This window comes from Euleptes europaea, chromosome 20 (assembly GCF_029931775.1).
Source record: "Euleptes europaea isolate rEulEur1 chromosome 20, rEulEur1.hap1, whole genome shotgun sequence".
NCBI lineage: Eukaryota > Metazoa > Chordata > Lepidosauria > Squamata > Sphaerodactylidae > Euleptes > Euleptes europaea.
In genome coordinates this window covers 24,582,811-24,608,925 of record NC_079331.1, presented here as the reverse complement: position 1 = coordinate 24,608,925, position 26,115 = coordinate 24,582,811, and the positions used below count along the sequence as shown (strand labels likewise).

Below are 26,115 nucleotides of genomic sequence, written 5' to 3'. Positions count from 1 at the left end.
AAATCACTAGTTAGTAAGCCTAGATTTTCATGATTTAAATCACTAAATAGTAAGACTAGATTTAAATCATGGTTTTCTACATAAACAGCACTACTCATGATGTTGTTTCATTCAAACCACCAGGCCTTGCATTTCTCTGTTGCAGTGTTTGCATTTTGCACACATGCCTGCTTTACCCATAGGTAGAGGAACTTCATTAAAATATTCTCAAACTGGGTCTCTTTTATGGCCTGCTTTCATTACAGGTTTTCTCCTGCAGGGAGAGAATAATATGATAAACCTCAGGGTATACACCCAAAGATCCCAAGACTTGAGGAGAATTCTGTTCAAAAGGTTTCACTATACTTTTTACTGCTTGCTCCTCCTTCTTCACACTTAGCTCCTTGTGCAGATCTGTTCCTCTCCAATCAATCTTCTATGCATTGAACTTCTTGAAACTTAGCACTTAAGAGGTAAAGGGTTGATTCTGTGTACATATATTTGCAAAGGAGCAATGGGATTAAGGTCTTTTTCTCAACTCTGTATGTTTATTTTATAACATTTTTGCTGTGAAGAAGAGGCATGTTATCTCTGCAGATACAAATTCTGTTTTGAGAACTGCAAAACCAAGCATCTGTGATAACATCTTCTAGATAGTAAAATTGCCCAAAATAATCTTACAGAAATCTCTGGAAGAGCATGACATTGTAAATTGATTAATAGAATTCATTAAAATTGCATGAACATATAGCCTTATGCTACATAAATAAAAAATTATCCTTATTTCATGATGAATACCTTTGAACTATAATGCATCTTAAATAGAAAACTCTTTAGATTTTTTCCTCAAAAAGCATTTTAAAAAATCAGATTTAAATAAATTGGATTTAAATTAAAAAATCATTGATTTTTATCCACCCTGCATGAAGAAGAATATCCAGAACTGTGGCATATTTTGCCTCTGCCAGTGTAGCCTGACAAAGCACACTCCTATGAGTCCTCAAAAAACACCAAATGGTTATCATTTTTTAGCTGCAAGACATGTTTCCAAAAAGCATTAATGGAACAGTATTGTTTGAAAGAAATTTAGGGGGTTGAGATCAAAACCAGTGTGTATTGAGTATGTGTGGATGTCGCCTTCATGAATAAGGCTTACTCCAAGGTTAAGAAATATTCTTAGATCTGGTAAGAGTGGGCGAGTCAAAAATACAACCTTTATCCCCAGTGTGTTATAATATTTGGAAAATCTGTATGCCAGCTGCAGCTGCAAATTTTTTGGAGGGTCAGAATTCAGTTTGTCAGGGTTGCAACGGCTTTCACTTGATGCCTGGAATCCTCACGTAGGATTGTATCCACCAGAAAAGCTCACCGAAGGAGTTTAGATCTGTCTCTGCTTTGTCCAGGCAGCCTGGATTTGTCCCAAAAATCCTCTCTTGAGGGTCAGGAAAGCCTTGCAAACAAAGTATACTGCAGTGTGGGGAACAGTAGCAGCTGGGGTGGCGGTCGGTCACCTCATTCTTCTGTCATCAGCAGAGGAGGGGGGCATTTTAGCCAATGTCCCCCTTATTACTGGCGCATCCCAAACTGTGGTACATCTCACTGCAATGCTTTGATTTTGGGAGCAAACTGCAGGCTTCTTGGAGAAGGGGGAGATGGGGAAGATCCAGTCTGCTCCCCCAGTGACCCCTACTCCATCCCAGAAGATGGCCAAGATGCCCTCCCTCTAACCCATTGTGTTGTATCCTGGGTAAAATATGCATTGAGAGAAGAAGAACCACACTTTCCTCTGTGTTGGGTTAATCGGACTGTAGAGCATTAGTTCTTAGAGCATTCTCTGTTCTTTTTCTTTTATAGTTTTACATGTGATAGCAACAAAAATGAGGCTGAGAACGCGGAAAGCGTCTCAGCAGTCAAATCAGAGTTACACGCAGCGTACACTGAGGGTGAAGAGGAAATACTCAGAGGTCGAGGAAAGCTTACCTGTTGGAGGAGGAAAACCACAGAAGAACGAAACGGGCTTATTGTCTTCAATCAAAAAGTTCATTAAAGGGAGCACCCCCAAGGTAAGGGCTCAGTAGTTTTAATTTTTTTTTTAGGAAATTTACATGCTGGCTGTCTCCATCTATGGAACCTGCTTGAGGTTGCTTACAAAATAAAATATAATAAAACTGTAAACACAACTAAAAACCATGCCAAAGTGTAAGATAGCTCAAAGCATTGAGCATCGTCAAGTGAGTCTGATGAAACAGTTTGCAGGCTAAAAGACTATAAAATTGATGTTAAAAGGCTACACCTAATTAAACGTCTAAGTAAGAACATTTTGGCTTGGTGCCTAAAAGAGAGTAGGGTAGGTACCAGGCAAGCCTCAAGGGGAAGGGCATTCTGTAGTAAAGGTGCCATTGCTGAAAAAGCCCCATCTCTGGTCACCACGCACCTCACCTCTAAAGGCTGAGGCACAGTAAGCAGAGGTGTTGTGGAAGATCTGGTAGGCTGGACAGTATGGGAGGAGGCAGTCCTTCAAATTCCCTGGCCACCAGCCTTTTAGGGCCTTAAAACTGAGAAAGAACACTTTGGGTTGTGCCTGGAAACAGATAAGCAACCAGTGCAGGTCCTCAAGCAGTGGGGAAATATGATTCCTATACCTCACCCCCTGGTAGCAAGTATGTTTAGAGGAATACATTAAATGCTAGGCATTTTGAAAAATGCATAGGTGGCTGTGGCTAGAACAGTTTCACCCCATTGTTCCGCTCCTGGCACTCCTCAGGAGGAGGAATACCGGGGCGGATCTGCTACTCAGTGGTGGGTTGGGGAGTTGAGAAAGACCAGAGAGCAGGAGGAACAGCAGGGGAAACAAAGTGGAGGCAAAGAAGAGGAGCAGAACGAAGGGGTGGAGGAAGTGGACAGGTTACCTACGGAGAAACAAATAAGGCAAGGCCAGGGTGAGAATAGGCAGATAGAACAGAAACAGGAAGAGGTCTCCTCTGTTGTACAAGATGGGGATGCACGGGTAAACGGAAGGGAAGAGAGGGCACGTGTAGCTAATTGGTGGGTGGGTCAGGTAATGCGAGGGAGCATGTAGATATAAGCGTAAGGGAACGCTGGCCAAGGAGGAGCCTGGGTCTGTAGCCTAAAAGCCCAGATGGGCTGGCGCAGAGACAGAGAGTCAGAAGAGGGAAGCGAGCGGCATTCCATGACTCTGGTTACTGAGGCCAAGCGTCTGAAATAGAACAGAAAGGAGGAGGAACGGAAGAAAAGAGACAAAAGATAGGCAAAGAAGAGGTGACGCGTAAGCACTACGGAACCTGCTCCAGCTGACAAGGTAGGAGAACTCACACCCATAAATCCTCTATAAATTTGTTGAATGCCCTTTTTACGTACCTGTAAGCCAGTGGACATCCCACATCTTGTTGCAGTGAGTTCCACAAGTCAGCTACCTGTTGTGTGAAGTAGAACTTCCTTTTGTCTGTCTTGAATCTATATTTAATCAGTTTCACAGGGTTGTGCCACGTTCTAGTTACGATGGAAAAAGGGGGAAGCTTTTCTCTGTCCACTTTCTGCACCCCATGCATAACCTTGTAGACCTCTAACATGTCACTCCACACTCACCTTTTTCCTAAACTAAAAAGCCCCAGGTGCTTTAGTCTTGCCTCATAGGGCAGGTGCTCCAACCCCTTGGTCATTTTGGTTGCCCTTTTCTGCACTTTTTCCAGCTCTTCCGTATGTGGCGACCAGAACTATACACAGTATTCCAAATGAGGCTGCACCAGTTGTGTCTTCTGCACTGTGGAACTCCTCTCAAGGGGAGAGTCACCAGGTCTGCTATGTTGAGATTTTCAGGTGGCTGGTTTAAAATATACTGCTTTCTGCCAGACTTTCCATGAACCCTGAACTGAGCGACTTCACTGTTGGCGAGCTGCTGTTAGTTCTCAATGTGCTGCTAGTTTGAAGACTGACTTGCTTGTGAACACAATCATTAGCACGGAGAGCAAAACCAAGACTGGTCTGACAGGCTCTCCACAGGGGGAGAAAGTCATAGGATCAAGGACAGAAACATTGTTGTTTGCTAATTCCCTATGTGAAGTTTGTTGCACTTAATATAAAAATATCGCCTGTGGTTGTTTATGTTTATATTCACTCTATGGAAATCAACTGAATTCAGTGCTTTCAGCCATGGATTCTGCTGGTTGTCAAAAGTATGGTCAAATCACTGCATTACGGATACAGCCTGTAACCTCACCTCACCTGTCAGTGTCAGGCGTCAGAAAGATGGGTCAGATGGTTCTCTGGTGGTTGATGAGAAGGGAAACTTACTGGGGAATTTCCGTCTTTCAGAATAACAGCAGCTGGGCAGTCTTTAATTGGGGTGTGCAAAGTAGTTGCATCAAGTGAGGGAACATGTTTGATCCCCATGTGCCAAGGGTCTAGAACAGGGGTCCTCAAACTTTTTAAGCAGGGGGCCAGTTCACTGTCCCTCAAACACTGTTGGGGGCCGGACTATAGTTTGAAAAAAATATGAACAAATTCCTATTCACACTGCACATATTTTATTTGTAGTGCACAAAAAATAAGAGAAACAATGTAATATTTAAAATGAAGAACCATTTTAATCAACATAAACTTATAATATTTCAATGGGAAGTATGGGCCTGCTTTTGGATAATGAGATGGTCAATATCCGGTTCCATATTTGTCACTGCTAGTCATAGCAAGTGATACAAGTCCATTCTAACTAATAGCCATGAATACCCCTCTCCTCCATGAATATGTCCACTCCCCTCTTAAAGCCCTCCAAGCTGGCAGCCATCATCACATCCTGGGGCAGGGAGTTCCACCATTTAACTATGCGTTGTGCGAAAAAATACTTCCTTTTATCTGTTTTGAATCTTTGAATGTGGAATCTTTGAATGTGTTTTGAATCTTTGATGTGGAAGACCTCTGCCCAAGACCCTGGAGAGCCACCGCCAGCCTGAGTAGGCAGTACTGAGGGGGACCAGGGGCGCCACCCTGAAATCTCTGTAGCCCTATAAAAGAGCAAAAATCCAGCAGTACCTGAGAGACCAACAGAATTTCTGGCAGGGAATGAGCTTTCGTGAGTCACAGCTCCCTTCTTCAGATACCAATCTTTGAAATCTCCGCAGAGGCTTAGCGGAGGAGTTTCGGCTGGGCGTGCTGAGGGTCCCAGGGCTAACCCCTGGCAGCATCTTTGGCTAAAAGGGCAGGGAGGAGGTGACAAGAAAGACCTCTGAGGCCTGAGACCCCAGAGAGCAGCTGCCAGTCTGAGTGGACGAGGCTGACTCTGACGGACCATCCCAGAGAAGGTGGCGTAACGCGACCCTCCGGCTTGCTCTACCCCTGCCCCAGGAGGGCAACCCCCAGGCCCAGCATGGCGGTCAGAGCGGTTATCCAAGGGGTCAGTCCAAGACACCAGCTGCCCCCCCCCCCATCCTGCTTTCCCAGAAAGAAGGCAGGGAGTTCCTGAGGACCGCGAGAAGTCAGTTAACAACAAGCTGCTCATGGCGGCCCCTTTGCCCTGGCACCGATCCTGGAGTAGGAGGAGGGGGCGAGGTCGCTCTTTCTGGCACAAGGGGCCTGGGGCAGGACTGGCACAGAAAGGAGTTCCTTCAGATGCCTCCCATGGCATGGCATGGCATGGGACAAGCAGGAAGCGGGCACACAGGCTGCCCTGTGAGGTTCGCATCTGAAGATGGGTGTGAACTCAGACCAAGGGGAGGGGGTGAATTCCACCTCAGGATTCTGGGCAAGTCGGTCTCCCCCTGCAACTTCAGCTCCCTTTTCAGAAACCATATAACCAACCCTGCAAGGCAGTTGTGAAGGCACGCCAGGAAGCATCGTCAAAACACAGTCCGCATGCATGCGCACGAACACAACTCTCCCTCCCTCTCCTCAAAGATCCGAATGCTCCAGCCCACCCCACCCCCTCGCAAAACCGCTCCCCAGGCACGTTGAGGGCTGGAAACGGGAGTCTGAAAAGTGTTTCTCCCCCCCCCCCCAACAGGCCGAGAGGGGGAAAGCTCCGCAGGGCGAGGCCTTTCCTGACCTGAAAAGTGTTTTTCCCCCTGGGGGGGCGCTCGGCGGGCTTCGCGGGGCTCGGCAAGGACGAAGGCCTTGGGCGAGGTGCGCTCCCGGCACCGGAGCCGGCCGGCCAGCAGTCACTAGAGGCCACCCTGCCGCTGGGGCCCGGCGTCCGGGCCATCGGGCAGAGCAGGTCGCGCTTGCTGGGGAAGGCGTGCAGGCAGGCGGCGGCAGCAGCGGCTCCCTCGCTGCAGGTGCGGCCATGCGCAGGAGCCCCGAGCCCAAGGGTGGCAGCTCCTGGCCCTGCCGCAGGCGGAAGCTGAAGCTCTTGTGCAGCGCACCCCAGCCCGCCCGGCCCTCTGCCGCCGTGCTTGCCCATGCCCAGCAGCAGCCGCCGCTGCCGGCATGCCCCAACCTGGCACCACAGCACCTGGCAAGCGCCCGCCTGCATCCCGCCCACCGGGAGTGGTGGCCCAGCAGCCCCGGGGCGGCACAGCAGGGGGGCGGCTGGACCTGCATCCTCGCGGCTTGTCTCTCTTCCCTCTTCCCTCCCGTGTGTAGGGAGCTGGGAAGAAGTGACCGGTGGTCACTTCCTCCCAGCATTACCCTGCGGCTGCACTCTTTTAAAGGGGCCGGGTTCAGGACCCTGACGGGCCGGATCCGGCCCGCGGGCCGTAGTTTGAGGACCCCTGGTCTAGAACCTTTTGCAGTCTGGGCTGGCAAGGGCTCTCCTGTCTGAACAGAGCAATGAATTTTCAGATGTGCCTGGAGCAATAACTTGCAGGGTTTCAAAGGAATGTAGGAGAGTCCTCACGGCAGCTTTTAAGCTGTGGAAATTTTTCAGTGGGTTTTCCTGCGCATTAAAGTAGTATAAGTAATTGATGCCTATAAAAAGGCACAGCAAAATCTCAAGATAGAAATACAGCCAGGCAGCTTCAAAAAAATCTTAATACTATGGCCTTAGAATACAGTAGTGTTTAAATGAAATTAATTTGAGCCTTTTACTTTTGTTTTCCATTGCATGAGGTGTAGAACTTTGAGGAAACACATGAAGATTACTTATACTGAATCAGACCCTCAGTCCATCGAAGTCAGTATTGTCTACTCGACTGGCAGCGGCTCTCCAAGGTCTCAGGCAGAGATCTTTTACATCACCTATTTGCCTAGTCCCTTTAACTGGAGATGCCGGGGATTGAACCTGGGACCTGCATGCCTAGCAGATACTCTACCATTGAGCCACAACCCCCCCCCCCAATTGGGAGGAGATGCAGATTGGCTCTGACCCCTTTTATTTGTCTCAATTCCCCCACCCAGTTAAGAAATGAACCTTGCAGAATATGATAATAAAATGACGCAGATGCTGGCATTCACAGCCACGATCATAAAAGTGAAGTTCAATAGAAATTGACCTAAATGTTTGCTAGCAGTTGCCTCAAAAAATTCTGGTTGTGATTTGGTTATGTGTTCTATTTTAAGGATGAAAGAGAACATCCAGCAAAGAGAAGTCGCATTGAACGTGATATAGATGACAACTTGATTAGTTCTACTCCTCGAACAGGAGAGAAACCTAACAAACAGATCTCCCGAGTGAGGCGGAAAAGTCAAGTGAATGGAGGTTTGTAAATGTTTCACTCCAGTCTTGCTTATGTTGTCTTTGTTCCTTCAGTGTCACTGAAGTAACTAGGACTGTTGGCTCTGGTTTAATGGAAGAGAATGACTGAACTCAGTGTCAGGATTGCACAGGGGACTCCTATAAAATGTATGTAGGGCCTTTGTGTGAAATGCTTGGTCCTGTGCCCTGCATTGCCAGAGTGTGAGGCCAAGGGTCTCCCAGGCTCAGAGGGAGTCTCACCAGGGGCCACACACCGACCTCCTCACTGAGCAAGGATCTGGATCTTGGTCTCGGGTTCAGTTCTGACGTACAGGATTGTGCCGGATAGGCCTAGACAGGCAATGAAGCTGTCTGCTCTTCTCTTGACGTGATAGCCATTATAGGGCTTGCTGTTGCACAGATCAGTATAGCCAGTGCAGGTAGCTTTTCCTCCTTCTCTGTCTGCAAATTTGAGGGGGGGGGGGGGCATAAATTCATCACTTTTAAGAAGTGCATGTGCTATTAAAAAATATCAGGACACTCTGGGTATCTCCGCTCTTTACCAGCTGCATAGGTGAATTGTATAATTGTTGCTATATGCTACCATTATCTGCCCCTGAAGGTTTCATGTGGCTGTATCCTCCAAGGGGCCTTGCTCTCCTGATTGGGCACATTCAGAGGTGGCCAGTGGTGTTGCTGCCATCTTTGGCACCACGGAGGCTGTGGGGCCAGGCAGTCCCATCGGCTCTGGTGGGTTTGCTGCATGGTGAGGGGCTGTTCTGCCCTTTATTTCTGCTAGAAGGCTGTGATCTGTGTTAGGAATGTTTAACCCCCAAGCCGAAGCATATGTTGGGTGGACTGAGAAGATGGCCCAGTGACATTCTGGTAGCAAAGAGCCCTGTGGCATCCTGAGGACTAACACATTTATCGTAATGTAAGCCCCGGAAGTAGTATCAAATGCAATATTATTTTTCGTTGTATACAAATTTTCCTCACATGGCTTAAATCTAAATGCACATCTCTGGTAAATACTAGGAACTGAGGTTTATTTAATGGCATTTTCTAACTTTTGTCACTCCTGTCCAGATAGTAGAAAGGCAATAGGAACATTGTGGCATTAGAATGTTGACGAGTGCAAATTTTTGTGTGTGTGTTGTAGAAGCTGGAAATTATGAAATGACAAACCAGCATGTTCGGCAAAATGGAAAATTGGAAGATAATCCCCCCACCGGCAGCCCCCCACGAACTACTTTACTGGGGACCATATTTTCTCCTGTCTTCAATTTTTTCTCACCAGCAAATAAAAATGGCAAGTATTGTACCAAGTTACGCTTACATATTACCGGTAAGTACTGTGAAATAGCTATAAAGAAAATTTATCTTCTTCGGGTCAGGAAATGGAAAATAAGGATTTTATTATTCATTTTTAAAAATCTTAATCTAAAATGAAAGCTTGACATTCTCAGGTAGCTTGATCTGAGCGCAGTGGCAACCTGTAAACAGAAATCTCATTTCAGGAACAGCTGGCTCGGATTCTCCAGGGCAAGCTGTGGAAGCGGAAGAAATCGTGAAACAGCTCGATATGGAACAGGTCGATGAGATCATCACCAGCACTGCCACCTCGGCCAATGGAGCATCTTACGCCAGTCAAGCAGTGCAGGTCAGATCAGCAATCAACAACGGCTTGGAGGAAGTGGAGGATGTTCCTGATCGTGATCTGCCTCCTCTCACTGGTAAGGGCCGGGCGTGTGCTGGTTTGCCTTGGGACACTGGCAGCCAGACCCGTTCCCTCCTCACCTCCGCCTTGGACAGGACAGGCCAGTGGGGTGGGACAAGGCAGTTTAGATGGCTGCCTGTCCATGATGAATATGGGAGGAGGGAACTTTTGTGGCACGGCATCTTGGAGTCCTGAAGGCTGAGAGCGAAGAAGCTGTGGGGCTGCTGGTCAGGCTGCAACGTCTGAGGCCGACAGCTGCAGGAAATGGCTGAGTGTGTGCGTCTCTCTCCCCTTCCCCCAGGCCTGAGGAAGTACTTCTGTTCAGAACATAGCCTCAGGAATAATATTTTCTGGTCGAGTATTCAGATCTGTCATATATGTTTCCATTTCTGTAACTTTTTTAAAAATTACAAAATCTGCATGAAATGATAGGTGGTTCTTGCAACTTGCCTTGTGCAATCTCTGACCTTTTTACTGCCATTAACTTGGGCAGTCCCTTAGAAAAATAAGTTACAAGATTTTGAAAATATTGATAAAGATTTGTTCTTTGAGGTAAAATTTCTGTATGCAGACCCTCATTTGGCCGATGCTGTCTAAAACCTTGAGGGCCTGACTTGCTTTCTTTCTCCAAAGATGAAATAAAGATAATGGCAGTGCAAGAATTGCCTCCGAAGCCCCTGCCGCTTGACTTCCAGAGGGATTCACCTACTGGTCTGACACCTGGCTGAAGCAGTCAGATGATGTTCTGTCTCAGTTGACACCAGCCAAGCATGTGGCCCTTCATCATCCCTAAGTGAGAAGATAGGGAGGTGAAGTGGCTGTGATCTGCAGAGAGTCTTTCTCCTGCCTCCAGTTCCCAGGACAAGTAATAGCTGGCATTTAAAAGTATGTCCTTGATGCTGGAGGCCAGGGACTGGCTAGAGCTCCTGTTGGTATCTGGTCCACCTAGTTTGCCTACACCTATGCTAGCTGCACTGATGGAGGAGCTCTTGGTCCTGGTGTTGGAGACCCCGGGCAGGTTGTGATGGATGTTTTTAGCCATCTTGCTCAGTCTACATTGGGAGACCAAGCTCATTATTTCACGGCTGCCATGGCAAAATCCAGGTAGTTTTGGGCCCAGCAGCTGTGAAAAGGTCACATCCGAGACCTTTTTTCGCCGTTTTGTACCAAGCAGATTTCTCGTGAGGTGATGAAGCCCTTGACATGGTCACATGCTTCCCAGTTGAAGGCTTTGAGTGGTCATGTCCCTCTCCCTCTGTGAGGGCCAGGTTAAGTTGGGCCACCCTTGGAGATTGTGGATCTGTTGGGTTTCCAGAATGCTGGGGGGGGGATGTTAAGATACAGGCTAGTGACTGCACTGAGACTTTGTGGGGATTCAGAATTGCAGACTCCTCAGGGCCCTGGACAGGATCACCCTTGGGAATCTTCTTCCCTGCTCTTATAGGGCTCCAGTTTCATGTTGTACCAATGAGCCAGGAGGAATAAAATGGGTGGGGAGACATCTATAGAGTTGCTGGCAGAAAACTCGAGCCAAATCGGGCAGAGCATGGCATAGAGCAAGTCTGAACACCCATGACAGCTGCAAAGAACTCTTCCTTCTCTGCAGCCATTGCAGCTGCTGGATCCTGCCCAGCTCAGTTGTTTTAAGTTGTGCATAGGCTGGTAACACTGAGGGAAGTTTGGATCAAATTGGAATCTGATATAAACTCTGCCGTTTCTGCTAGCTTCTTCACAAATAAAATCTTTTAAAACTAGTAACTTGCGTTCTGGCTTGGGTACAGATCAGGTGATAGAGGTGTCAGAAGGCTAGTTGAGGATTGGTCACACTGATGGATGTTGACAGGATTATAGGAGGAACCAAACCGAAGAGGTTGAGCTAGAAAATGCTAAAATTACAAATATATAAATTTTAATAAGGTGCACAGTATAGTTAAAAACATAAGGCCTATAACATAAAAACATACAAACTCATACACACGCGATGCAGAGTCTTACAATGACCAAAGTAGGATCCAATAAGGTCCTTGTTGGGTCCTGCTTTGGTCATTGTAAGACTTTACATCGCATGTGTATGAGTTTGTATGTTTTTATTGATTGTGAAAGACTTGCCTATGTTATAGGCCTTATGTTTTTAACTATACTGTGGAACTTATTAAAATTTATATATTTGTAATTTTAGAATTTTCTAGCTCAACCTCTTCGGTTTGGATGCAGCATTTTGGTTGAGTTTAATTTGGTTCCCCCCCCCCTTTTTTTGTTGTTGTTCAGGATTATAGGAGGCCCATTTCCCGCAGGCCAGATCTGTGCTAGTCAGGGTTGATAAAATTGTGGTAAGGACAAAATTGGGACACCTGAGGCTTAGGTTAACAACAGCTTTTTGAAATAGGCATGCTTCCTGAAACTGTTATTAGGGTTTTATTTTAAAATAATGGGTAGGGATTGTGCCTGGCAGATGCTTTTGTCAGATCTGTCAGCAACCCTTGACTTCACTGATCATGCCATCCTATTCCCTCACAGGGAATATAAGGTGGGTGAGGGGTGGGCATGTTCTGGTCTCAGTCTTGTGTGGACGCAGGGAATGATCAAGGGAGATGCATTGTGCAGGGGGTTGGACTAGATGACCCTGGTGGCCCCTTTGAACTCTTACGATTCTATGAATTGTAATGCTGCCTTTCCAGCAAACCTGCTCCAAACTGTACTGAAATAGCACCTTCATCAAACACTCTACCCCATGTATAAATTGCCACCAGAACCACTAATAAAAAAAACCTTGGTCATAAAGCAGTGGAGAGCTAACTACTTGATTAGTTAGTGTCATCCAGCAGGTATTGTTTTAGTTCGTTTTAAGTGCTGGTCTTGGCTTCCAGGTATATAACTTGGCTGTATCTCTCCCTCTTTTGTATCGGAGTTCCTTGCAGTGTTAGTGTGAAAATGGCTGGGCCCTAGGCTAAAAGCCCAAGGGCAGGAGCTCTTGTGCTGTCTCTCTTCAGCTCACACCAGGAGGCTTGTTCCTCTGCGGAGGTGCTGACCCTTTGAAGCTAGAGAAATGCAGCCTCTCACCTTAAGTGGCACAAAAGACGCAAGAAACAAACTTACACCGTGGGCATGTCACCAGTTGAACTCAGCTACCAGGTTCAGTTCAAGGTACTGGCTATCAAGTGCAAAGCCCTGCCAAGGCCTTGGACCCTCATATTTGCAGGACCACCTCTTGCCCTCCGCTCCGCCATGACAACTTCATGGCCTTCTGCGCATGCCACCAGACAAATAGGCAAGATCAACAACTGCCCATACGTGTGCATTCTCTGTTATGGCCCCTGCCTTGTGGGATGGCCTGCCAGGGGAGGTCAGGAGGGGTCCTCCACTCCTGTCATTTCGCAAACTATGCAAAATGGAGTAGTTCAGGAGGGTTTTCCCATCTACGTTATTAAAGGGCTCTAGTAGAACAGAAGGTTCGGGAAAGCACTTTACAAATGGGGAGGGACTTTGAACGAAACCACTGTGTAGAGGGTATTTCCCTGTTGTAGCTGCGTAGTTTCTATTGGTATAATATTATTTTCTTCATTATCTCTGCAGTCTGTATCATACCTAATCTGCTGTGTTCATTCAGATTCCTGTAATCCTGGTCTTAGTACATTGCTTATTAGGTGTCTTCTCATATTAATTGCATTGACTTACATGGTGTAATCTGCTTTGAGTGTCATTGAGAAAGTTGGACTAATACATTTATAAATAAGCAGAATAGATAAATGTATAGGGCATTGATGACTGGAGCAGTACTTTACATGTTAAGAAGATTCTTGGACAGCACTGTTGATTGCCTGATGTGTATCCAGATCCAGTGCTTGGTGCTGGTTCTAACCTTTCAGGTCCTTAGCAGCCGGGGGCCCACATGCTTACTGAGCTGCCTTCTCCCCATTGAAGCCTGCAAGGGCTCTTGGCTCCTGGCAGCAGGAATTGCTTACTCTCCTGCAGATGAGGGAGGGCAAGACTGTATCGGTCCCAATGAGGGCTTTTCCTGTGGTAGCTCCAGCCCTTTGAGATAGGCTGTCCATTGAAGTTAGGGTCATATCATCTTTGTCATTGCTTAAAAGAAGATGCAAAACAGAGCTTTTAAAAATGGTTGTAGGTTGATTTATGATTCTGGTATTTGCTGGAGAGTTAGTACTATTTTTGAAGTTGTAAAATTAACAGATTTATTTCATGAACTGGGTTGGACTTTTATGAAAAACACTTTCAGCGATACAGAAACATGGTATATAAATATCTTTCCAATAAAATGCTGGTAGCCTCCAGTCTGCTGCTTAAAGAAACATTCTCTCTCCTTCAGATTAACTAAGTGACAACTAATCATGTTTTCTTAGCACCAGTATCTCCGGACAGTGGTTATTCGTCAGCTCATGCTGAAGCCACCTATGAAGAAGACTGGGAAGTCTTCGATCCGTATGTATTTCTCTTTGATTTCACTTTGTAATTCTAGGTGTTTTATGAGATACATTTTTTTTAAATTGTAAATTAGCTTTATTAGCGATTAAAGGAAATGAGCCTACACTAAATACTTTTATGATACCTTTACTTTGAGCATAATTATGTCAGCCACAGTTGAGGGACTGGGGTATTTAAACCAATGAAACAACCTCATTTAGTCCCAAGATTCATGCGCATCCCCAAGCTCTTTTCCAAAGAGGAAGTTATTTCAGGGCTTTGTGTGTCCAGTAGAGACCTGGCTCACACCACACACCATCTTACTAGCCTGTATGTCAGCTTTGCTAGCCTTTGACACTGGCTTCGAACTTACTTCAGTGTTACTCCTCCGAAGATGCCTGCCACAGCTGCTGGCGAAACGTCAGGAAAGAAAATTCCACGACCACGGTCACACAGCCCGGATAACCTACAAGAACCAATTACTTCTAAGTTATTCAATGTATCTGAAGCCCCTGCAAAAAGCATTCATTGAAATGAATGAACAAAGAGTATCTTGGTTTGTCTTCCTCATAGCTACTATTTCATCAAACACGTTCCACCGCTAACCGAAGAACAACTTAATCGGAAGCCTGCCCTTCCACTGAAAACCAGGAGCACACCAGAATTCTCCTTAGTTCTAGACTTGGTAAGGATTATGAATTATGCTTGGTAGAAACTTGAACCTTTGATTATGGCATTTGCGTGGTATACATATGGGGGGGAATCCTTTCAGGTAACACAAATCAGTTATTAATTTTTTGACTTTTAAGTCTTCCTGTTTTCTTAATTTTTTGTAGGATGAAACATTAGTCCATTGTAGTCTAAATGAACTGGAAGATGCTGCACTCACCTTTCCAGTCCTTTTCCAAGATGTAATTTACCAGGTAATCAAAAGGGGTGAAGGGGAAACCGATTGGTATGAATTAATGGGCACACACTCGACTTGCCCATGCTCTTCTTGCCCTCCATAAGCACTGGAAGTTAAGTGGTATTGGTTATAGTGGATGACGTTTTGTTAGGCAAGTTTTCAGGTATCTTATTGTATCAGTTGCAGTGTTGATTAATTCCGGAAGCCAGATGGATTCCTCTTGCCTGCATTTCTTCTTAGTAGCCTTACCAGCAAGTGGAGGCAGGAATATTGGAAATGTTAAATGGTGAGCCATTTGCCAGAGAAGAGCATTCTTTCTTCCTTGCATAAAGAAACAAATCCATGCTATTTAATTGGTTATTTCTGCGCACACACAAAACTTTCCAGAGCTGCTGATAATTTGCTCTCAGATAGATCCCCCTCTTCATTCATAGTGGCTGCTTTTGTGACCAGAGTTGCTTTTGTTGATGGAGTCTACCAGATGGCTAGCTGTTGGTTGTGCTTCACAACACATTCTTAGCTTTCATCGACTGGGCGCTCAACAATTCTGTCAAGGAAGGAGCAGGAGGAGGAGGAGGAGGTGTGTTCCAGCAACTGCCAAAGATGCTGCATTGACCCCAGCTGTTGTTCTCAGGTCCCTATTGTGTGATGTACCTGGGAGTAGCAACAGCTTCCCTCCATGTAGTTCGCACGATATTGGACCCCTCTGTAGTATCTTTGGAGAATGAGGCACCTTAAACGGACACTTGTCCAGGTACTTTACCCTAATTTTAAAACTTGTCTTTTGTCTTTTGTTTTATTTTTAAATCCTTCAAAATTCTGAGGCTTAAAATGAGATTAAAAACCAATCACATGGGTTTCATGTCTCCTGTTTGGTGATGACCATGTTCAGTTTCCTCTTAGACTGGACCGGAAGAAATAGTTGGCTCTTGGATAGTAGAGGTCAGGGCTGGAAGTTTGCTTTGGCATTCTTTCCACCTGTGCAGTCTGAGACAGAGGTGCTCCATACTTGAGTGCAGCTGAGTAGCAGGCGCTATTCTACAAAAGCTCTTTATCTAAAAGGATAATTCTGACAGTGATCTGGGACACGATTGATTTTGGGGGTGAAGTTAAACATAGAATTTACATGGGCCAGAGTCCCAAACAGTTTCTTTTGCTTGAAGTATGTTCCCGCTCCCTTAGCAGCTGTTCATTGTCCTGGTGTCGCAGGGGGGGTGGGGCGGGCTGGCACCTCAGCAAACGTCACCTTCTGCAATTATGGCGGCATTTGCCTGGGAGTGTACTAACTTCCAATCCTTAACCTGTTCACTGACTCTGTTTCATTAAAAGTTCCTTCCAAGTAAACAGGCTGAGACTATGAATGCTCTGGTGGTGGTCCTGATCCATAAGCATTTTGCATTTCAAGGACATTTGGAAGTAACTTGCGCTGTTTTCATTGGTGCCAGTTTACAAATCTGTGTGTTTAGGATCTGGTTCATATCATTTAAGGTGTAGAGAGAAACGGAAATTGCTTCTTGGGAAACTCACTTCTGCCACTTAGTGCTTCAGAGATGAAGGCTCCAGGCATTCAATCTGTATCTGAAAGTAATTCTCTGCAAAATAAACTTACTCATCTCTTCTGATTTGGGTTGAGACGAATTTCATGTCTTATACACACAAACCATAGAATTCTTTAAGCTTTGCATGTTGTTTTTTCTGCTCACAAGGATGACGTAAATGTAAAGGGAGGAGAAGGACAAGAAAATACGAGTGGATTTTATCTGTAGTACACTTGTAACCCTTTAAAATAATTGAAGCCTCAGTGTTGCCCTGTTTTTTGCTAGTTTCTGAAAAAGCACCATTTAGTCAACCTCAAAAGTGGTAGCTGTAGCAAAATCATCAGGCATGCTGTGGCAGGAGTCCTGCGGGCTGGAGCTGGGGGCACTGGAGGCTTCAGGTGTTCAGAACTTCCTTGCTCAAGGCAGTCGCAGTGCTGGTGAATGTGTTCCAGGCCCACAGCCAGGTATAGCCCAGAGGGGAGGCGCTGCCGGCTACTGTAGGCTAGCAAGTGTGAGGAGGAGGGTGTCTGGTGCCAGGCTTTGTTTTGGGACAATCCCTTTCTGCTGTGCGTTTGCTACCCTTATACAGCAGGGGAAGTGAGTGTTCTCTGTTCCAAAGCTTGTCTTTGGCAAGGCACCCTCCACCTAACCTACTTCTCCACTAAGCAGGGCACTCTGAAGTGCCGCAGGAATTATCGGATGGGGGGAGGCCAAACCCAGATACCCTCATGGCTGCTATACAAACTTTGAAACTTATTTTCCGTCACTTCACAAAAATGTGTTGAAATGTCACTTTATTCTGTAAGACTGCCTACAGTTAAGGCTTTTGTAAATGCCATTCTGTTTGTTTTCTCCCCTGATGATTAAATTTACATATAAATGTTGAAGGGATTTTTACAGCGTACAGATAGAGTATGTAGTGTGACATGCATTGCAGCAAGCGTTTATTGGAGATGATATGAAGGTAACGTTGGAATACAAGCTTGCTGATTTTCCCTTTGCAACGAAATAATGCATTACTTTTCTCCAGAGGAAAATTTTCATTCGACTGGTGTTCAGTGTGTACCAGTACCATCAAACTTGATGCTTTCAAGGGTATTGGTGCTGGAATGCAGATTTCCTCACTCCAGCCTATTTTGTGAAGGAGATTTTCATCATTCTTTCTGAATGGAACATCTGCAGGCTTTCAGCGCTTTTTGGCTAATGGCTGCTCAGCATCCCTTGCAGCAGAAACAGGCTTCCATGCCCTGCTTGAAGCTTTGCCCTGTGGGATGGGTTTGAGGAGGAGGGCAACATAGTCTGGTGTCCATCCTAATGCCTCCCTGGGTGGGGGCTGGCAGAGGAGGCCTTGCTGCAAGAGCCCTTTAAGACTTGGTGGGTTGATGTTTCTGGGTTTCTTTGCTGGTGAAAGATGCAGAGTTCAATGAAGATGAGATGTTAAACTAGAAAAAACTGTATATAGTTACTCTGGGTGGCAAGTTCTTGTACATTCCGTAAATGCTAACATTTCTAAAGCTAGGTGGTATAGAAATGAGTTATTTTCTCTTCCTGCTAGTAGAGGCATAAGAATTGATGAATTTTCCATTGCTTTCAGATAGTGATAACTTGTGAGCTATTTCCTTGGCCCTGAATTAGCATACTAATCTGACAGAAGCGTTCAAGCTGAAGGAGAACTCTCCTGAGGCTCACAAGTTTGCTTGTTGGTTTTTGTTTTACAAATGGCCCTTCACTTGATGGTTCCATGTATGATATCTCTGATGGAACCTTAACCAAATGGTAACCAGGCAAAGAAAATAGCTCTTTGCCAAAACAGGTTGCCTGGTACATTTACTACGGTACCATTTGCAATAAATCACTGCTGGGTGTGGTATGCTAGGACAGCAAATAGTATCAAAAATTGCAATGTAAATTCTTATTGCTGACTATGGGTTTAACATAACTTTTACTGAAGAATTTACCAGCTATCTGTTGTTTACTTTGAATGTGAAACTTTCTCTTTGTTGTACATTCTGTTAAATGGCTTTTGTGTTCTAGGTTTATGTGCGGTTAAGACCGTTCTTCAGAGAATTCTTAGAGCGCATGTCACAGATCTATGAGGTAATGCAAGATGCCTGGGTCGTGCATGGGTCTCTGTAAGCGATTCCATGGTTGAGCAGGTGGTAATTGTCTCCTTGCTTCATTTGTAGATCATTCTTTTTACTGCTTCAAAGAAGGTGTATGCAGACAAGTTATTGAACATACTAGATCCTAAAAAGCAACTGGTCAGGTAAGCCTGGCCACAACCCAGTGGGAGTGAGGCACTGTTGCGATGAAAATCTGGACAGTTGCATTTCAGAATTGTTGCCCTCTTGAAACACTGCAGGGTGGCTCAGAAGCTGAACACAAATGGGGTGCTTCCCTTGTGTGAGGAAAAGCTGGCATGATTTCAAAACAAAGCCTTAAAAATACTAAACTTGGGCATTGAGGTGTTTAGTTGAGTCACCAACAATATAATGATGGGAAGTGAGCTTTGATAGCGTGGCTGTCAGTGACCTGATCTGTGCAGCCCCTGAATGCTGTGGACCTTTGGGCACTGGAAAGCCAGTTCCCAGGCTTGGCCAGTTTGGCTCCCTCAGGTGTGCACACAGGACACGGCATCTGTCCAGAAGAACACTTTGCCTTGGTTTACTGTACGAGATTTTCTTCTGCAGTAATGGGCTGGACCTTCATCTCCTGGTCAAGTTAATCATTAAAGCTGTGCATTCGTCTTTAGCAGGCCAGCATTCCAACTCCAGTTATAAATGAGCTTCCTCTGCCAGCAAGAGGTGGATAGTGTTGCGGTCCTTTGAGACGGAGCCTTATCAGTGGGAGCCCTTGTGGGTTTCATGACACGAAACCAACTTTCTAAGAAAGGGCAGACCTTTGGCAGTTCACCATCCACTGTTTTAGTACAGAAGGTTATTTGTGGGGCTGCTTTTAAAGACCATTCAGAATTGTCAGTTCAAGATGTGGCTTCTAGGCAGCCCAACAGGAATTCACCATAATGATTATATTTCAGGGTGGATAAAAATCAGTGATGTAAAAAAAGCTGTGTTATTTTTTTTCCCTTCTAAGCTATGATAGTTTTCTATTAAATTAACCTAGTTCAAATAAATTGGAACTTGCAAATATATAAAACTGAATGAATTCTGTGACAAATTTATGAAAAGTTGCTGCTCTTTTTAAAGAAAAGTGGGGCATGAAGATATCTTTGTTGCTTGTCCATGCAGAGCAGCACAGCAATTTGTGTGTTTGCATTATGGCTCGTTTCTGTCCCTAGGAGCTAGAAAGTCACTCCACTGATAGATGTGAGTGATCTTTTGCTCCTGAGCTACCCCAGTAGTGGTTTCTGGTGTAGATTATGGGGTGAGTCCAGGCAGTTTATATGAAAACAAGAAAGGGCAGACATGGGAAAGAAAAAATGCGCCTGGTGTTGATTCCAGCTGCCACCTCTCCACAGAAGCCTGTCATAACTGCAGGTTTTAAAGTGGGGCTGTGAGCATTTTGCTTTCAATAGAACATTAGTGTATCACTTTCTAAAATAATCAAAATGTAAAGATGGTTTCAGAGGGTAGCCGTGTCGGTCTGCACTAGAACAGCTAGATCCAAGTCCAGCAGCACCTTAGAGACCAACAAGATTTTCAGGGCACGAGCTTTTGAGAGTCCAAAGCTCTCTTCATCATTCCAACTTGTATCTGATGAAGGGAGCTATGACTGTCGAAAGCTCGTGCCCCAAAAATCTTGTTGGTCTCTAAGGTGCTGCTGGACTTCAGTCTAGCTAAAAGTATAAAGTTAGATGTAAGAGAGAATAATAATGGAATTTTTTTAGCTAAAGTGGGCTTTTTTTCTTTGCAATATAAATCACTGATTTAAATTAATCTACTCTGATGTGTTTATAGTTCTGAAATATTTGCACAGCCTCCTGTTTGTTTCTGGGCACAACATAAAGGTCTGAATGGCTCTTTGGACCAGTGTCACTCAAGGGACTGTCGGTCTTCCTTGGAGGACCTGCTTCGGTTGCCCCCTTTTCAGAAGTTGGATGAGACACAGCCTGATGGAGGGAGGGCCTTTTCAACAGAAGCCCCGCCTCTCAGGAGTACTCTGTTGGGCAGTGTTCACTGCCGACCAGCGGTGGTCTTCACCTGGCGCCTGAACCATGTCGTTCTTTTCTTTAGGGCATTTGGGTGCACTCTGACCTTGCTAGTTCTTTGCTGCCTGGATTTTTTTTGTGGGAGTTTGCCGTTGTTTTTTAGCTTGCAACCTGTACTCTAAATTACATATGTTGCTTTATACCTCATATAAGTATAGTAAGCTGCCTCAAGTATCAGTAGTGGAAAAGGCAGAATAGAGGTGCTTTGTTCGTATCATGGTGGCCTAAGAGCAAAACGTCATTAAACAGGTTGTGCTGGGTGGACACTGAGCCCATCCAAATGGGCAAGCTTTGAAACGGCAACGCTGTCATTGTGCATTTGTTCCCTTTTAACTACCCACAGGCATCGACTTTTCCGTGAGCACTGCGTTTGTGTCCAAGGAAACTACATAAAGGATTTAAACATCCTTGGTAGAGATCTCTCGAAAACGATCATTATTGACAATTCACCACAAGCCTTTGCCTATCAGGTGAGTATTTCTTATTCTTTTTCAAACCTCAGTTCTGGTAAGAATTATAAAGCAAAAGTGAAAAAAATATGTGCTGACATCTTAGCTAATAAGTGGTCTCTGAGTGGGAGGAAGAGTTGGTTTTTATACCCCACTTTTCTCAACCTTTAAGGAGTCTCAAAGCAGCTTACAATCACCTTCTCTTCCCCCCTCACAACAGACACCTTGAGAGGTAGGTGGGCTGAGAGGGCTCTGAGAGGACTGTGAGGGGCCCCAGGTCAACCAGCAGGCTTCATGTGGTGGGGTGGGGAATCAAGCCTGGTTGAGAGTCCGCCACTCCTAACCACTACGCCACGCAGTGCAACCTTCTTCACGGGCTCTGCAGTGTTGGGGAATAGGCACTTGCAGAAAGGCAGCCTCTGAACTTTCTACTCTTTTGTCCTAAGAGTGGGAGTTCTTCCTCCCAGAGGGCTCTCCCGCATGTGTGCCTGATCCCCCAGCAGTAGGGACAACTTCCCACTGTCCTCTAGTACCTGCTGAGTTAACAACTAAGAGAACTTTCTCATGGTGTTCTCCGCCACATCACAGCAAGTGTCTGTCTCTTGTTATGATACTCACCACAACATGCACATAAACGCACAATATCTTGAACTATGAAGTGTTTCTCTTCCACCAAACGTAACAGGTTGAAGCCTATGAAAGCATGAGTGGAAAGAACTTGTGGACTTCTATCACCACTAGCATCCCACTCAGTAAATCCTCTGCTGAAGGTCAGGGGATGCTTCTAAGCAAATTGCGCTGCAACCAAGTTGCCTCCTGTGTTGTCTGCTTGCATGTCAATCAGCACTTGTGTGGATGGTTCTCCTACCCTGCCTGGGCCCAGAGTCGCACAAAGATACCCATGGATAGAAGAGAACAAGCAACTCTTAAGCAAGGACAGGCCAAACCTTTCTGAGTTTGATAGGGCAGGTGGGCCAGTCACAGGCCAGAGGGTGCATTTTCATGACGAAGTTTACCTAATACTCAATGAAATACTTCTGGGGTACAAAGCAGGCTGTGTGTGTGTGTGTAAGAGAGAGAATGAGAGAGGGAGAGGGAGAAAGAGAAGAGATGGGGAAACGTCTGCCTCTTGGAGTTCTTTGTGCTCATGATTCAATAGGATCAAGACCGTTATCAGATGCAGGTGGCTTCAACATTTTATAAAAATACAAGCTGTCTTCTGGCTGTATCAGTTTTGCTGATAGATGTGAGCCACGTCTGGGGACAGGGTGTCTTTCAACATGAAGCTCTGCGTTTCTAGAATGGAGGGTTGCAGGTCCTCATTTTTCTCATGTTTCATAGGAAACGGCGTGGCCTGTGATCTGTTGACACAACTTGTGGTACATTTCTTCTAGTGAGCAATGCATTCTGTGGTTAAAGCTGCACCTCCCCCCCCCCCCGCCCGGGGCAAGCTATTTTTCAGACTTGAGGGAAGTTTGAAGTGCAGCTGGTCTCACCAGTAGACAAGCTGTAAAGGAGACTCTTGCTTAGCTGGGCAGTGTCTTTGAGGTGGGGCTGTGGTGTGCATTTGGGGGCTGCAGCCACGCACTCCCCAACTCACCCCTTTTCCTTTCAGAGAAATTCTAGCACAAGAAGTTAACTTGACTGTGGTTTTTATTGCAGCTTTCAAATGGAATTCCTATAGAGAGCTGGTTCATGGATAAAAATGATAATGAACTCCTGAAATTGATTCCTTTTCTGGAGAAACTTGTAGAGCTGGTACGTACTCTCTCCTGTAGCTTCATAAGAGTTCATCTGCCTGGGCTCAGGATGCTAAACTGGGCTTTAGAAATCCTCTTTCACAAATGCCTGAGGGGCCCCTGGGGGTCTTCCTGGCTCAGAGTATATGTAAGGGAATGGGAAGAGATGTTTTGGGTGGCTTGTCCTTTGTCTCTGCATTCAGTTAGCCAAAGCCTCTCCCTCACTCAGGGACGATGGCCTTTGGTGGGGCAGAGGATTGTGATGTAAAGTGTGTGCGTATTACTTTTATATATTCTCTTAGCTATTTTGAGCCTGTGGAGTAAGATTGGACATGCATTTAAACCCAGGTTTATTGGATCTGTCTGTAGAAGTATTTGGGACTCATGAAAACTCTGCATAGAAAGGGCTGTGTAGGTGTTACATGTGAACTCTCTTGGGAGAGAACAGGATCCGGACCTCTTTCCTCACCTGCTCCCTACAGAGTGTGTATAGCTTCTGAACAAAGCCTGCTCTTTGTACAATGCAGAAGTGAATAAGGGGCAGGCACGATTCTGCTTCTCTTTCCTCTTCACTGTTTAACATCCCTTGATACGATTTTTGCACTCTCGCATGGATTGTGCTTTTACTCACAAAACTGTGACCAGGAGGCTAGAAATGTAGCATTCCTTATTTCAGTTCCAGGCCTCCCACAGACAGTGCCTGCCTGCTGACTTTTCTTGGCTTCTGAAACAGAGCGCCAAGAGTTGCTTTGTGGCCTTGAATTGTAAATGTTATTGAAAATAAAAATACCTGTATTATCAGTAGTTGTACTAACATTAAAATACTATTTCACCCTCTGCAGAATGAAGATGTTCGACCTCACATCAGAGACAGATTTCGTTTGCACGACTTACTACCCCCTGACTAAACACCACGCCTTTGTCAGATGACTGAAGGGGGGGAAAATGCAGGAAACTTCCCACTCCCCTTTTGGACTGAAACGAAAAACATCGCCGTTACTGTTGAAATTTTTTGCATTTTTGTACCCCGTCTCGCTTTTCTTATCTCTGACGCCCAATAATAATCAAGGGTCACAGAAGGACTTTATATATCGCCAATGGAATACAGATTAGTACAATACAGCAGGTAGGCTAGAACAGAAGCGTCTTTAGAACTAGTGAAGCTCCAATTCTTTCTTTTTTAATGTACAGGACATCTGCCGTTTTTAAAGAATTCTGTTTCTGCCACCAGCAGTTTGACCTGTAAAAAAACAGGATTTTATGAATAACAGAGATTGAAAATGGACTCTTTGTTTTCTCTCTGTTTGGTGCTCTCTAAGTGGGTTTGTAGCCACTTTTGTGTTACTTTTCAGATCCTCATTTCAACAGGAATGGCCAGTAAACGTTGGGTTGGGTTTTTTTCCCCCTGTTAAGGTTTATAACCTTTTTACATTTTTGACCTGTATTAGATTTTAGAAATTCATTATGCATTCCTTTTAGTTGAGGCGGCTTCATAGTTATTTTTTCTGGAAATAGCCAAATTTTACTAGGTTTTTTTATATGATTGGATGGCCATTTTCCTGCTTTGTCTGCCTGCATACTGTATATTTGTTTAAATATATTATCTAGTTTTATTCCATGTAAGTTTCATTTAGAAATCTGCGTTTATATATTATTTTGTTTTTGTTTCTGTAATATTCTACTGTAGTAGAAACCTTTTCAAAAATCAAGAGACTGGCTAGATAAGAAGAAATATAAGAATTACTAATATTCAGAATATTTAAACCATTGTGATGGCGTGTACTCTGGACAGACTCTCGTGGTGGGTCCACGGTTGACTGACAAGAATTAGTACCTCAGAGTCCCCTGTGCAGACGAGTCCTTGTGGAGACCTGGTTGGGTCAGATGCCGTTCAGCTCGCCGCTCCCTCCAGGAGTGAAGTACGGTGGGAGCCGTTCAGTATCTGAAGCTGACGTGCGGGGATGGGTGGTCCTTCTGCTATACAGTTTGTTACAATCAATTCTAAATGTTGTGTAGCATTGATGGCACCACCATAGCAACTATGCAGAATCCTGTGGTCCAGAACACTCCTTTGCCACCCGTGCAGCTGATATGCTATCAGAGTGGTTTTCTATGCCCTATGGAAATGGTCCTGAAGCCGTGGCTCTCTAATGCAGCTCACACAAGAGGTGGATATTTTTTTAATGGAGCGTAATCTCCTTTTTAGGAGGCTTTTTATGGAAGGGAGAAATTTGTAGAAGTTAGTAAGTTTGCCTCGAAACTGCATTAACATGCCATAGGCTTGGGCTGTTTTTGTGTAAAGGATGTCGCAGAATGGCACTTTTTCTAAAGAGAAGTTTGATATTTTGTATGCTTGTTAAAGAAAGTACAGTATTGGAAATTAAAGGTGGACAACTGATAATTGAGAAGTATGTCAATTAATTTTTTATGTATATTACCTGTTTACTTGTACAATTTTATTGTACAAATTACACGCAGCTTCATTTTCCAATGAGTCCTTAAAATAAGGAAAATCTTTTTAGGAAAACATTTAATTTTTGTATTTTTTGATTTTAAAAGGCATGAGTTATGTCAAGTTTTTTCCAGTGTATTAATGAAAATTTTAACTTTTCATCAGGTTGAGTGTTTTCTTACTATATTATCTGTTGTATATGTAGCTAGCACATTGTGTCACTGAACTGTTTAAAAAAAGTTAGCATGTAGAGCAAGCCCTGCTTTGTGGGAAATCATTAGTCATTGAAAACAAAATCATGGTGGATTTTCTGCAGAAAAGTAAAAAAGCATTTGCTATCCAGAATGCTGACTTTTTTTGTATTTTAAGAAGGGTATTTTGTTTGCAGGAAAATGCTACAGATTCGTTTAATGAGAATCTTTGAAATGTATTTAACTTTAGGACATCTGGGCATCTTTACGCTGTTTATCTTAATGTCTTTATTGAAATAAAATGTACATAATGTTACATTTTTAAATATGCGTGCATATATATATATATTTATATATATATGTGTGTGTGTGTGTAAGTGTGTGTGTTTGTGCAAAAGTGACCCCTGTATCCAGTCCCTCCCTTTTTTTCTAATAATGGGGGATAGACAGACTCGATCTGAAAATGTAAAGTTTGCAAATTTCTCTGTGAGTTCCTTTTAAATGAAAGATAAATATGAGAATCGTTATCCCAGAATATGCCCCTGTGGCTCTTCCTGAGAATTACCAGTTGGCTCCTGAGGGGTCTCTGGCAGCCCAAGTAAAGCCAGCAGTAGCGGCTGCCGGCGGAGTCTTTCCGGTGCCCAGGGCTGCTGGCAGGAAGGAGAGCCAACCAGGGAGCTCTCTGGAGGGGCAAGAGATCCCTCCCTTTAATTAGGATATGTGGGTGCAGAGAGAGCGTGCGTGGGGGTGCGTGCATGGGGGTGCTTCTCCATTACCATAACAATTTGTTTGCTATGCTGTATTAAGAGATTATTTTCTACAGTTCACAAAGAAGTCCAATATAGAAAACGCTTCCCTAAATAAAATAATTGATGGACATTTCTCTGTGACTCAAAGGAAAACTGTACAGCTCCTTTTTAGAGTACCTT

The 26,115-nt window shown here is 44.7% G+C and overlaps 1 protein-coding gene across 1 annotated transcript; it reads left to right on the top strand.

Moving 5' to 3' along the window:
• Positions 1–1,837: 1,837 nt before the first annotated feature.
• CTDSPL2 (CTD small phosphatase like 2) lies at positions 1,838–24,335 on the top strand. The gene is made up of 12 exons (XM_056865740.1): positions 1,838–2,042; positions 7,489–7,627; positions 8,763–8,912; positions 9,121–9,336; positions 13,682–13,760; positions 14,316–14,427; positions 14,579–14,665; positions 18,222–18,284; positions 18,374–18,453; positions 20,699–20,825; positions 22,467–22,562; positions 23,386–24,335. Exons 1-12 carry the CDS (start codon positions 1,857–1,859, stop codon positions 23,449–23,451), a joined length of 1,401 nt encoding a protein of 466 aa, XP_056721718.1. The 5' UTR covers positions 1,838–1,856; the 3' UTR covers positions 23,452–24,335.
• The last annotated feature ends 1,780 nt before the right edge of the window (positions 24,336–26,115 follow it).